Here is a 14,736-nt window from a genome sequence, read left to right on the forward strand (position 1 = left end):
CTTGTCTTGGCAACATATGGCAACATAGGAGAACATCAAATAGAGAACAGGTTGTGCCTTTGTTGCCAGGTATTTAATTACTAGCAGACAAGCATAATTAAATGTTGAAATTCTATTTCAACAACTTACTTTTGAATATGAGTTAATATATAAATTAATACTTTAAAATATCAACACTAAAGTGTATTGGCAAGCAGCCACTAAGGAATGTTTTGGGAAAGAACATTAATAACAGATGTGCAAATTCTAGCCAACAAATAATCTTAGTAAAGGTTGTAAATAGTGCTGCTCTGTTGAACAGAACAGAAACATCCTAAAACCATATGCAGAGCAGTACGATATTTTATAGAGGACCTAAAATAAATATGTAGATTAATGAATTTTGAAATAAAACCAGTTAACTCTGCCACTGGGTTATTGGTTTAATTTCTTAAAACTCTAAAAGAATAATGTTTTGTGTTTATACTGGTTCAGAAATATATATATTTTTATATAGCTCTTTTAATTATCAGTCAAAAACAATCACTTATTTCAGTGATTTCTATATTTTTGTGATATGAATTAAGATACTTAAAAAGTAGGGGCACCTCAGTGGCTCAGTTGGCTAAGTGTCTGCCTTTGTCTCAGGTCAGGGTCCCTGCTCAGCTGGGAGTCTCCCTCTCCCTCTGCCCCTCCCTACCTCTCGCGTGCTCTCTCTCAAATAAATAAATAAAATCTTAAAAAAAAAAAAAAAAGTAAAGAGTCATTTTCATTCACCTTGTCAAGCTAAGAAAGAAAAAAATAATTAAAACAGTTACTCTGAATAATTTGAGAAAACATACAGTTCCAAGAGCAGTATTCATTCATTCATTCATTCACCTGTTTATTTTCTACTTTGTTATATTAAAACTTCAAGGCAGCTTGAAAGCATATATAAAATATAAGAAAACATAAGTTAATAAAAACATGAGTAGGCAGGAGGGCACTTGATGTAAGGAGCACTGGGTGTTACATGCAACTGATGAATCACTAAATTCTGCCCCTGAAATTGATAATACACTTTATGTTAACTAACTTGAATTTAAATAAAATCTAAAAAAAAATCCAAAACCATGAGTAGGAGTACAGAGAAATAAAAATGCCTGCCATTCGAAGGTACATACTTGCTCAGGCAGGCCACAAATTTGGCTCTACATTTTCAAAGTGAAAATGGAAATCTTGTTATTGTCACAATTTGTAAAACCTCATGAGATAAAAAGCACATCAATTATTTAAGATAAATGGAATATATTAATATCATATATCAATTTTTTTAGGGCATTTCATTTAAAAAGACCGTGTTATTTAATACAAGTTTTGTCACCCACCAAATTATTAATCATGGGACTTTTTCTTATAATGACCTTTACCTAATGCCATTGGTATGATACCCAGAATTTTCTTGAATCACAAGGATTACAAAATCATTCTGAGTCAGGACTTGAAGTTATTTTTATCCAGAATTTGCTGGTAGGTGTATTTCCAAGGTAGAAGGTGGTAGTAGACAGTAGTTATAGCAGTGGGTCTCAATTTTGGTGTCACCTTAAAAATACTTATTAAAACACATTTCTCAGCCCCACTCCCAGAGCTCCTAATGTAATGGGTTTGGGGTGGGGTACAAGAATTTGCATTTCTAACAAGTTCTTAATCATGCGGATGCTGCTGGTCTGGGAACCAGTTTGAGAACTTACTGAGTTACACGGTAGTATTGAACAGCTTATACCTGACACTCATCTGCAGTACTATCAACTCTGATGTCCTTGCAGGCTAAAGAGAACCATACATAAAGGTGGGAGATCTTGTGCATGAGAAGGTCAGTCCTTCCATGTAAGGCTGTATGGGAAAGCCCTTACTAATTCCTAATAAAAGCTTGTAGAATCTCAGTCTCTTTTGCATATGCACCAGGCCCCAATAATTAGGAACTCAAAGTAAGTGCTTGACATATATTGGAAAAGGAGCCTGAGAAACTTTTCTTTCTCAGGAAAGACGAATGTTAGGTAACGGAAGGAAACATGGAGCTGCCAGTAACATTTTGGCAATGTGTCATACGAATAGTATTAGCTTCATTAAAGAGATAAACTGAGCCCTGGTAGAAGTGGGGAAGATGACGGCAGAGTAGGAAGAACCTAGGCTCACCCGTCCCATGAATATAACTAGATGATAACTATCAAAGCATCCTAAATACACCAGAAATCTACCTGAAGACTGTAGAACAAACTCCACAACTAAATGTAGAGAAGAGGCCACAATGAAGAAGGTAGGAAGTGCAGGACACAGTTTAGAGGAGAAATGGATCCTGGTTGCTGCAGAAGAGAGGGGAGCCACAGAAAAGGGCAAGAGAAGAGCACTCAGGGGAATGCACAATGAGAATGCTTCCCCATCCATTGGCTTGGAAAGCAAGAGGGGTTAAATTTCGTGGGTTCTTGCAGCCAGAGGGGCTTCAAGCCTGAAGTTGTGTCAGTGGACTGGACTCCGAGAGAGTCCAGAGGCATCAGGGAATCTAGAGGCATCGGGGCTGCTCTTGGCGAAGCAGGCACACAACCGCAGGGACACACAGTGTGGAAACAGCGATCTGAAGAGTGCCTGGAGCACACAGTGAGGGGATTATTGGCTCTTCTCAGAGCCTGCCCCTGAGAAGCAGCATTTATGAGAGACCTCTCTGGGAACATGGGAGCTGGCTGGTGCCATTTCTCTCCCCTGCCAATCAGTGGTGATAGATCAGTGGAACAGAATAGAAAACCCTGAAATGAACCCACAACTCTATGGTCAGTTAATCTTCAACAATACAGGAAAGAATATCCAATGGGAAAAAGACAGTCTCTTTAACAAATGGTGTTGGAAAATTGGACCATTCTCTTTCACCATATACAAAAATAAACTCAAAATGGATTAAAGACCTAAATGTGAGACCTGAAACCATAAAAATCCTTGAAGAAAGCACAGGCAGTAATGTCTCTGACATCAGCCATAGGAGCTTTTTTTTAGATGTGTCTCCTGAGGCAAAGGAAACAAAAGCAAAAATAAACTATAGGATTATATCAAAATAAAAAGCTCTGCACAGCAAAGAAAACAATAAAACTAAAAATCGGCAACCTGTGGAATGGGAGAAGATATTTACAAATGACATATCCCATAAGGGGTTAGTACCCAAAGTATATAAAGAATTTATACAATTCAACACCCCAAAAATGAATAATCCAATTAAAAATGGGCAGAAGACATGAATAGACATTTCTCCAAAGAAGACATACAGATGGCTAACAGACACATGAGAAGATGCTCAACATCACTTATCAGAGACATGTAAATCAAAAGAGATACCACCTCACACCTGTCAGAATAGCTAAAATCAACAACACAAGAAACAAAAGGTGTTGTTGAGGATGTAGTGAAAGGGGAACCCTCTTGTACCGTGGGGGGTGGGAATGCAAACTGATACAGCCACTCTGGAAAACTGTATGGAGGTTCCTCAAAAAGTTTAAAAGAGTTAAAAGTTAACAATATGATCCAGCAATCCCACTACTAGGTATTTATCCAAAGAATATAAAACTACTAATTCAAAGGGATACATGCACCTTATAGCAGCATTATTTACAATAGCCAAATTATGGAAACAGCCCGTGTCCATCAGTTGGTGAATGGATAAAGAAGATGTAGTGTATGTATGTATGTACACACACACACAGTGGAATATTAATCAGCCATAAAAAAGAATGAAATCTTGCCGCTTGCTAGATGGAGCTAGAGAGAATTATGCTAAGTGAAATACAGTCAGAAAAAGACAAATACCATATGATTTCACTCATGTGGAATTTAAGAAATAAAAATGAGCAGAGGGAAAAAAAAGACAAACCAAGAAACAGACTCTTAACTATAGAGAACTAACTGATGGTTACCAGGGAGGAGGTGAGCGGTCGGGGGCGCGGGGCGGGGGCTGGTGAACTAGGTGATGGGGATTAAGGAGGGCACTTGTGATGAGCACCAGACATTGTATGGAAGTGTTGAATCACTATATTGCACACTTGAAACTCATATTACACAATGTTAACTAGCTGGAATTTAAATTAAAACAAAAAAAAAAAAAAACAGTCCTGAGGAGTTAAATACCTATTAAGAGGTGTCATAAGAATTTGAAACCAGACCTTTATTCCCAGACTTGAGTTCTTAGTAAAGGAAAACTTTAAAAGTCTCTAACCATATCTGATACTGCCTGACTTATTACATAAATTAATAAACCAAATACTTGATTTCAGATTGTAAATTCAATTGCCATAAACGCTGTGCATCAAAAGTACCAAGAGACTGCCTGGGAGAGGTTACTTTCAATGGAGGTAAAATTCTTTTTCTTAATTTCCATAAAAGATCAGAGAAGGTCACAATTCTTTTGTGTATTATCTTTGTATAAGATTATATTTGCATATTTTATTTTACTTTGTTTCTTAACTTTGACTTTTTTTATTTAATAAACAAAAAGCAGACATCAGCTATGGTACACTTTCATTAGTCATTATGCCTTCCCATTTTTCCTTTAACCCACCTACCACTTTGTAGTCTCATATTGCCGGTGGTGCTGCATATTCTCTTCCATCTTAGACAAAAAAGACTTTTAACACCCTGCTGTTATCCCTAGAGGTTTTCATAGTTCTAGTACTTACTGACTGCCAGGCACTGTTCCACACTCTTTACGTATATTGACATTTAACCTAAGAACAGTCCTTTGAAAAGGTTAAGTACTTACAGATGAGTAAACTTGGGCACAAAGACGTTAAGTAACTTGCCCAAGAAATGTAGCCAGAAACTTACAGCACTGGGATTTGAGCCCACGTGTTCTGGTCCCTGAATCTACAGTCATTAGAACACATTATACTGCTTCCCTATCTCTTTCTCCATCAGTCATTCCCTAGACATTTTCCCTTGCGTGCTGTTGTGTTGTGTTTTTTTTTCTCATTTCAAGATTATATTAATTGAAGTGATTACCTTTTTGGAAGGAAGAAGTAATGATTCTAAGCATAATTTTTCTTTAACATTTACATGACTGGTAAAAATTGAATGTAAGTAGTTCTATAGGAGGAAAAGCATAAGGAACGGAAAGTAAATTTCTTAAGACTTTAATGTTTTCTTTAATGGCATGTTTTTTATAGTTGCTGTTTAACACCGTTGATAGCGTGATTGGTTTTCTCATTTGGGTTACTCTGAATAAATGTAGTTTTTCTATAGACCAAAGTCTTCTCTAGATTTATGGTTCATGTCTTTTTGCACTTTTCTACTGTTGGATAAATGGGTATCAAATACTATTTATATTGATTTTACGGTACATTTGTATACTAATGAATTTGAACACCTTTCATATGTTGACTGGTTACTTACAGTTTTTTCCCCTGTAAATTACCTGTTCACATGTTTTGTCCATTTTTCTGTTTGTTATTGATTTGCAGGGAGTTGTTGATAATTCTACCTAATAATTCTTTGTCAGTTATACTGGACACAAATACCTTCTGTGTTGTGGCTTATCATTTTTTTAAGTAGCTTTATTCAGATAGTTTTTGTACTTTACACATTTAGTTTATTCACAAAGTTAGGCAGCCATCATTACAGTCCAATGGTGGGACATTTTCATCACCCTGGTCACTCCCCACTCTTCCTCACCAGCCCCTGGCAGCTGCCGTCAACTTTCTATCTCTGTGGGTCTGTCTATTCTAGACATTTCATATAAATGAAATCGTATAATGTGTAGTCTTTTGGGACTAGTGTCTCGCATAGCTTAATGTTTTCAGGGTTCATCCATGTTGTAACATGTATCAATACTACCTTCTGCTTTGTCGAGAATAACATTCCTCTGCATGAATATACCACATTTTATTTATCAGTCAATGGACATTTGAGTTGTATCCACTTTGGGGCTATGATGAATACTGCTATGAACATTTGAGTACAGTTTCTGTGGACATACGTTTTCATTTCGCTTGGGCAGATATCTAGTTGTGGAATTGTTGAGTTATATGATAACTCCATGTTTAACATTTGGAGGAGGACTGCCAGGCTGTTTTCCGGAGCATCTGTACATTTTACATTCTCACCAGCAATGTGTGAGGATTCTGATTGCTCCGCATGCTCGCCACCACTTGTTATTGTCCGTCATTTTGGCTGTTGCCATCCTAGTGAGTGTGAAGTGATAGCTCATTGTGGTTTTTGTTTTGTTTTGTTTTATTTTTTATCAAAAAAGGAAACATCAAATTTAATTTAAAGGAAAAAAAATCAGAAATTGAGGAAACAACAGAACAAATCAATTCCTGAAAAAAAGAGTTCTGCATCTTGGTGATCACATTTATTGAAAGGATTGGAAAAAAATTAAAATGCCCTTTAGCTTAAGACTTTTTTAGTTATCCACAAATCAACTCGTTTCAGGAGTGGAAGAATCCTTGGTCATTTCTTAATATCAAAATTTACGCAGGTTTCTCTTTTGAATGTCTTCTACATTTAAAGAGGCAATCATACGAAAGCTCCAATATTCCATACATGATAAATTCTTTGTTTCAGCCAACTCTTAATGGAGGGGCAACTAGTACAACACCATCTCCCCGGACAAAAAGCATTGGAATATTCCGTTTTGTTGATTTATATATCTCTTCGTATTTTTCCTCATCAATTTCTATAGTAGTCACAGTTTCTTCCACATCTCCCAATATCATATTTAAATGCTGATCGTAAGCATGTAATCTGCCTCGAAGCTCTCTGTCATTTCTCATTTTCACATAAATTTGCTCATCCAGGCTGAGCCTGATGAGATCCAGGGTCTCTTCTACAGTGTTGGTAGTTTGTTGCTGATCCACTTCGTCCGCCATGTTTCAAACCCTGCTCATTGTGGTTTTGATTTGCATTTTGCTGATGGCTAATTGATACGCACATCTTTTCACATATCTGTTGGCCATTTTTACATCTGCTTTGGGGAATATCTGTTATTCCTGTCCTTTCCCTATTTAACTGGTTATTTATTTATTATTGAGTTGTAAGAGTTCTTTAAATATTTGGGATACAGGTCTCTTATTTGATATATGTAAATATTTTTCCCCTTCTTTGGGCTGTCTTTTTACTTTCTTGAGTTATTTGCAGCACAAAATCAAGTCCAATTTTTTCTTTTGTCACTTAGGTTTTTGGTGTCCTATCTAGAAGGCTTTGCATAACCCACAGTCACAAAGATTCACTACTATGTTTTCTTTTAAGAATTTTAGAGTTAGCTCTCACATTTAGACCTGTGATCCACTTTACGCTTTCTATTGGGTTTAAAAAAGAGGTCCAGTTTCATCTTTGTGCATGTAGATATCCAGTTGTACTAGCATCAGTTTTTGAACAGACTCTTTATTCTTTCCCCAACAAATTGCCTTGGACCCTTGTGGAAAACCACTTAACTCAACAAACAATAGTGGTGGCTAATCTTTTACTTTGTTTTAATATCTTCTGTCATATAGCGATTTAAATTCTAATTAATCAAATTAATTTTCTGCCTTGTGGTGTGTGAATTTTATATCTTCCTCAAATACTACTTTATCTTGAATCATGAAGATACTTTCCTAGATTTTCATTAAGAGTTTTAAAGCTTTTTTCCCCACATTTCATATACTCTTTCTATTTAGATGGATTGATCTCCCATTAATATAAAACTCTGAATTCATTTTAAACTTTGCCAGAACCTTCCAGTCTGGGAGCGGATACAGATATACCAATGGATATTGATAGCAGTGACATGAACAGTGATGGTAGCCGGGGCTTGGATGACATAGAAGAACCATCTCCTCCAGAAGATAAAATGTTCTTCTTGGATCCATCCGATCTTGATGTGGAAAGAGATGAGGAGGCTGTGAAAACAATCAGGTAGCACATGTCCACGGATACAGGGTCAGTCCAGGCACTCCCTTGAGAAAGAATCTCTTTAAATGGAACCTAAAATGTAATTTAAAATCTAATTAAATTGTTGCTAATTCTTTTACATGCACCACAGGATTTCTGAAATAAATTATATCACTTACGCCATCCACTCAACATGGGAAGGTGTGAGAATCCTTGTTTTCTTGAAGAGAAAAACACTTTATTTAAATATAGTCAGGATGTGTTATCTCCCTGTGGAGCAGCCACCACAAGGTGTCAGAATTGAACCATCAGTTAAAGCAGCCAGTTGCTTCATACCAGCAGATTATTGGACGTTAGAAACACCAGTACGAATGTATACCTACAAATGTTGCACAAAGATGATGGTGATGAATTTGTGAGCGGTTAATTAGACTATTAGCACTTTGTAAAAATGCTATTGGATTATAAAACTTCTAAATATCCCCTTATGTTTATAGAAATTCAGTTTTTCTATATATACAGCTTTATAGGATGTACTACTTTGTAATAAAATGTTAATATTTTGGCAGGTTTTGTTTTTCATTGGCAACCAGGAGGAATTTAGAGAAAATGGATCATTTATCAATCTCACATGGCTGAGTGGTCATTCATTCATTTTGGCTTATCATTAGATTACAGCTATTACTATCATTCTCATTCTGAACTAAAATTTAATGTTTACTCAGTTTGGAGACTATCAAGAGAACTTAGCTGGCTTCCTAATCATGAATACATCATAATTTAAGAGAATATATTTACCTGAGACTGAAATTGAAAAACCATGTGTTTTTCACACATACCCCCAAATTGTTCTTTTCCTCTAGCTACACTGTTCCTGACCCATATATCCGTATTACCTGATTTGACTCGGTGCATTATTTATTATTTTTATTTTCTTAATTGTTATCTGTAAATCATTTTCCTTTCAGTGTCTTCTACTAGGAAGACTTTTTGCTAACAACGTGAATAATAGAATCTGACATTTGAACCATGTAAAATTGGGTATAGGTATACTTACTTTTTACCTTGTTATGAATTTACTAATTAACCATGCTGCCTAGGGCAAAAGAAGCTTTCTCAACAGCAGTCCCAAATGAGACCCTCCCCCAGGCTTCATATCTTCCAATTAGGGAGGATTCTTTCTGCTCTGTGCATTGTTTTGTGTTATGACCCGTCAAAAAATATTGATGACAAATAATGAGGACTTGCAGTATTATCTTAGTCTTTTATAAATCAACTGTGTATCATCATAATGGGATTTTTTCTTAAGCTATTTCTCTAAGATATTTTGAAAAATTTTAGCTCAATTATCTTAAGGGCTAATGAGTTTACAGTATTTATATGATTTTTTAAAAATTGAAATTATCAATATTTTATCATAAATTCTAAATGTTTTTTAGTCCATCAACAAGCAGTAATATTCCGCTAATGAGGGTTGTACAGTCCATCAAGCACACAAAGAGGAAGAGCAGCACGATGGTCAAGGAAGGGTGGATGGTCCATTACAGCAGCAGGGACACCCTGGTCAGTAACCACAGACATTGTAATATGGTAGTGAAACTTTGTTATATGCTTTACTTTATGCATTTTTTAAATCAAAATAATGAGATATATATTAAGACATTTTAGTAAACTGGAACTGTAGTTACGCTTGTAAAGAGTTTTCAAAAGGCAAAACTGAAATATTTTTACAAATTAGTAGAGCAGTAGAGATTCAGACAGTATCTGGGGATACAACACCAAATACAGAATCCGTGAAAGAAATAATTGATAAGATGGACTTCATTACAGTTAAATCTTCTGCTCTGCAAAAGACAGTGTCAAGAGAATAAGACAAACACAGACTAGGAGAAAATATTTGTAAAAGAGACATCTGATGAAAGACTGTTCTCCAAAATATACAAAGAACTCTTAAAACTCAACAGTAAGAAAACAAACAACCCAATTAAAAAATGAGTCAAAGACCTTAACACATACCTCACCAAAGAAGATACACAGATGGCAGATAAGCATATGAAAAGATGTTCCATATCATATGTCATCAGGGAAATGCAAATTAAAATAGCGGTGGAATACCACTACACATTGATTGGAATGGCCAAAACCTGGAACACGGACACCACCAAAGGCTGGCAAGGATGCAGAGCAACACATACTTTCATTGCTGGCGGGAATGCAAAATGGTATAGACACTTTGGAAGACAGTTTGACGGCTTCTTACAAAACCAAACATACTCTCACCATATGATCCAGCAGTTGCACTCCTTGGTTTTTACCCAAAGGATATGAAAACTTATGTCCACACAAAAACCTGAATATGTATGATTTCAATAGCTTTATTCATAATTGCCAAAACTTGGAAGCGACAGGATGTCCTTCAGTAAGTGAATTGACAAATAAACCATAGTACATCCATCCAGACAATGGAATATTATTCAGTACTAAACAGCAATGAGCTATGAAAAGACAGGAAGGAATCTTAAATGCATATTACTAAGTAAAAGAAGCCAGTGTAAAAACTACATACATACTGTATGATTCCAACTATATGATATCTGGAAAAAGCAAAACTATGGAGACAGTAAAAAAGATCAGGGGTCGAGGGTAGGGGACAGGTAGGCATGAATACACAGAAAGAACACAGAATTTTTAAGGTAAGGGAAACACTCTATAAAATACTCTGTAAAATATCATGATGGAAACCTGTCATCACACATTTGTCCAAACCCATAGAACGTATAACACCAGAGTGAACCATAACGTAAACTCTGGACTTTGTGATTATGATGTGTCAGTGTAGGTAACAAGTGTAACAGTTGTAACAAGTGTACCACTCTGAATGAGGATGTAGATAATGGGCAGGCTATGTATGTGCGGGGGGCAGGGAGTATATGAGAAATCTCTGTACCTTCCCTTTAATTACGCTGCGACCGAAAATGGCTAAAGTCTTCATTTTAAAAAATAAAGAGATATGTAAAAAAAAAACAAAACATCAGAAAACAAAAGCAAAGACACATGACACACTGGAAAAAGTATTCTGAAGTCATAATTTAGACAAGGATTAATTTCATTATATGTAAAGGATGACAACAAATTCATCAGAAAAAGACCACAACACAAAGAATGGGCAAATATCAGCAGAGTTCACAGTCAGGGAAATACAAATGACTCTTAAACACAAGAGCTTGATCTCGTTTTTAAAAAAAAAAGTACAATTTAAAATTTCACTGAATTACCAGGTTTTATTTATCAGTGTAGCCAAGATCAAAAAGTTTAGTAACATAACTACCTTAGTGAGAGTAAATAGGTACTCGTGTTGCTGATGAAACTATAAATTGGGTCAAGTCTTACGAAGGGTGATTGACACTGGCAAGCAAAATTACATGTGTATATATCTTTTGAGCCAGAGAGCCAGATTAGAAATGTAGCCTATAGGTAAATTACGTATCTGCACATGTGTACCACGTATGTATTTGAGTGTGCATGCATAAAATTCTCTAAAAGGATTCCCCGAAACCTACTACCATTGCTTACCTGGAGCAGGGTGGGAGTGGGATGTGAGTGGTGGTGGGAGTATACTTGTCCCTCTATATATCCTTCTTATATTTGCAGAATTTTGACCCTCATGAATTTTAAGCCTACTCAGAAATACAAACTTATGAATAGAAATGAAAGGGAAAGGAAAGGTACAGGTACTTTGGAGGAATCATTATTTTTATACCTCAGAGTTTTATGCCCTTTATTTTATAGAGAAAGAGGCATTACTGGAGACTGGACAGCAAGTGTCTAACATTGTTTCAAAACGAATCTGGATCAAAGTATTATAAGGTAAAGATTCCACATTTTGAAAAATATGTACATTGAAATACTGTATTTTGAAAAATATGTACATTGAAATATTGTATATTTTCCAAATATTCAAATAATATTCATTAATTATGTTGGCATATATCTATTATGACTCTGCCTAATATCATGTATAGAAATCATGGTTAAGTTCCTTGTTGAAATAATTGTCCCACACCCCTCCATTTCACCCCTCACAATAGCCCTGCTACCCAAGGTTGTTTTTTGTTGTGAGTTCCTTTGGTTTTGGCCTACTTGTCAGGTTGGTACTGATTGCCTTTTGGACACTATGATTTAGATTGGGCAGTTCAGTAAGTCCCATGATCATTGCCTGTCCAGAAGATGCCAGTATGGTATTTGGTGTTCCCCACTGATCCATTTTATCTTAGGCCCTGATTCCAAAAGCTTCTTCTTCACCTTCATATAGTCTTCTTTGCTTGGCTTGCTCCACACTTTGCTGTGTCCCAGACGGACACCAAACAAAATTGTAGACTGTAGCAATTATATCCTTAAGAAAGAGAATAGAAACTAATGACTTGCTTTGATCTGGTTGGGTTAAGTACTTTTTTTTTTGCGTTAGGAAGTGAAGTACAAGTAAATACTTGTTACATTTATGGGCAGAACCAGACGGAATGCTTGAACAACCTATACTAACATTCTACTTTGGCTCTTATTTTTCCTTTGTTCTCCTCTGAGGGCTGTATCTTGCAGACAGCTGCTGGTAGAGAAGTAATTGCTGAGTTGATTTAATGACAATTAGAAAGTGACAAGTGTTGGATATAGTGGCAGTTACCCTCCACGATCCTCTCCTTCCTTGCAGTCTAATGACCTGCTGAAGGCCTGAAGCACTGGCTTAGTTATTATATTCCATGCTCAGCCTTCAGCATTGTTGGGCATGCAAATCATTCAAGGCAGATATTATCCTAAGACTTGACTATGTGTTCCATGTACCACATACTTGTGTTCATCTTAATGCATTCATTAGAAATGCATATCTCTGTTTAGTGTATTTGAAAATAAAAACAAAGATGTATTCATATCTTTTAATGCTTAATTTTTTACTTCAGGAAATTCCACTTTCAGAAATTCTCCGCATATCTTCGCCACAAGATTTCACAAACATTTCACAAGGCAGCAACCCACACTGTTTTGAAATCATCACTGATACTATGGTATACTTTGTTGGGGAGAACAATGGGGACAGCTCCCACAATCCTGTTCTTGCTGCCACTGGAGTTGGAGTTGATGTAGCACAGAGCTGGGAAAAAGCAATTCGCCAAGCTCTCATGCCTGTTACCCCTCAAGCAAGTGTTTGCACTTCTCCAGGGCAAGGGAAAGATCACAGTAAGCAATAAGCTTGTTGATGGCTTTTCTCCCCCTCTGGTTCTTAAGCATTTTGTGGGTGTGGTTGTGTTTCTGCATGTATTTCTTTTTTTCTTTTTTTTAAGTTTTATTTATTTATTTGAGAGAGAGAGAGAGCATGAGCAGGGTGGAGGGGCAGAGGGAGGAGCAGACTCCCTGCTCGATCTCGATCCCAATCCCGATCCCAGAACTCCGGGATCATAACCTCAGCCAAACGCAGATGCTTAACCGACTGAGCCACCGAGGCGCCCCTCTGTATGTATTTCTAATGCTCACTTTAAGCTTCATCTGTACTAACCAATATTGTTAGTTAATTCCTTTATATAGTTATGTTAGTTATAATGTATCCATACAATCCCCAGAGCTAGGTTCCAGAGTCAGTCTCCCTACATTCAAATCCTGGTTCTGCCAACCTGTTATATGATCTTAGGCAAAACCTTACCTCTCTGTAATAGTACCTACTTTATAGGCTTGTCAGCATTAAAGAAAGAGAACCAGTAAGGGATAGAACAGTGTTTGGTATCCATGAACTCTCATTGGATTAAGCAGACTTCTAGTATTTTGCTTCATGGTGGGATATAAACAGGTGATAAAGTATTATGGTTCACATCATACTTGTGAAATCTATGAAGTCAGAAATGCTGTTTTTCTTTTAACTGAATTAAAACATTCAGAAATACTAAAAAATTACTGAAACATGTTCTTTGCACCAACAAAATTTATAAAATAAAACCTAAATTTGATAAAGGATCAATTGAAAGCCATGATGTGACTTTTATGCCATTGGTGTTGTTATTTATGGGGAAACATCATTCATTAGACAAATATATTTAAATCAAAATAAGTATCAGCCAGTTCCTAAATGTACTTTATATCAGTTCAGCTGTATTATTTCATGCACCTATTCTTGGCATAATGCTAGGCTCTGAGCTAAAAACACAGAAATTAAGGGAGATAGGACATACAAACGTTAAGTGTTAACTGGTAGCATAAGGCAGTAGAATGCAGAAATGAGTAATGCATTACTTGGGGGATGCAGATATGGATAGGAGGAGTAAGCAGAGACTTCATGATAGAAAAAATCTGATTTGAACCTTGACCTTGGATCTCAAGTAGGTTAGGATAGGAAAAATTAAAAGGGAAGGGTGGAGGGGCGGGTAGTGTTACTCTAGTTAAGGAGAGGGCTGTGATCAAAGGGATGAAGGTAATGACCGTGAACATGTTTGGTGTTTAATATTGATTCTTAGAGGATGAATTAGATGGATATTTACAGTGCTTCTTAAGTTTTGGGGGATTTTAGACAGAACTCTGATATCCTAATTAAAGACATAGACCTTTTCCCCCAGAAAATAATACAGGGACATAAAGACAAATTTTATGTATTACTGGACATAGGAACCTTCTCCATTCTCCAGCCCATCCATGGACCTCCTCCCTCTAAATATTAAGAGTCTCTAAAAGCAGAATTGCGGAAGGGTTAAGAGTGAGGATGCTAGACAATGAAAGCATAGTTGCCGCTTACTGGCTGTGTGATCTTGGTCTCTGCGGTCACTAATCTAAAGTGGGAATAATAATAAACGCATATAATGCACTTAGCCCAGTTCCTGACACGTGAGTAATACTGTG

General features: G+C 36.4%; 1 protein-coding gene and 1 pseudogene across 2 annotated transcripts in view; one reads left to right on the forward strand and one right to left on the reverse strand.

Annotated features, from left to right (window-relative positions):
* Positions 1–14,736, forward strand: part of PRKD3 (protein kinase D3) — an 83,608-nt gene that overhangs the window by 47,218 nt on the left and 21,654 nt on the right. For both annotated transcript variants that reach the window (XM_006737455.3, XM_031032555.2), the window contains 5 exons: positions 4,272–4,349; positions 7,704–7,887; positions 9,303–9,426; positions 11,653–11,730; positions 12,816–13,092. In XM_006737455.3, coding sequence (XP_006737518.1) covers positions 4,272–4,349; positions 7,704–7,887; positions 9,303–9,426; positions 11,653–11,730; positions 12,816–13,092 — 741 coding nt within the window. The remainder of the gene's footprint in view (positions 1–4,271; positions 4,350–7,703; positions 7,888–9,302; positions 9,427–11,652; positions 11,731–12,815; positions 13,093–14,736) is intronic.
* LOC102732588 (U6 snRNA-associated Sm-like protein LSm3 pseudogene) lies at positions 6,372–6,913 on the reverse strand (annotated as a pseudogene).

Source organism: Leptonychotes weddellii, chromosome 10 (assembly GCF_054177405.1).
Source record: "Leptonychotes weddellii isolate Sample4059 chromosome 10, ASM5417740v2, whole genome shotgun sequence".
Lineage (NCBI taxonomy): Eukaryota > Metazoa > Chordata > Mammalia > Carnivora > Phocidae > Leptonychotes > Leptonychotes weddellii.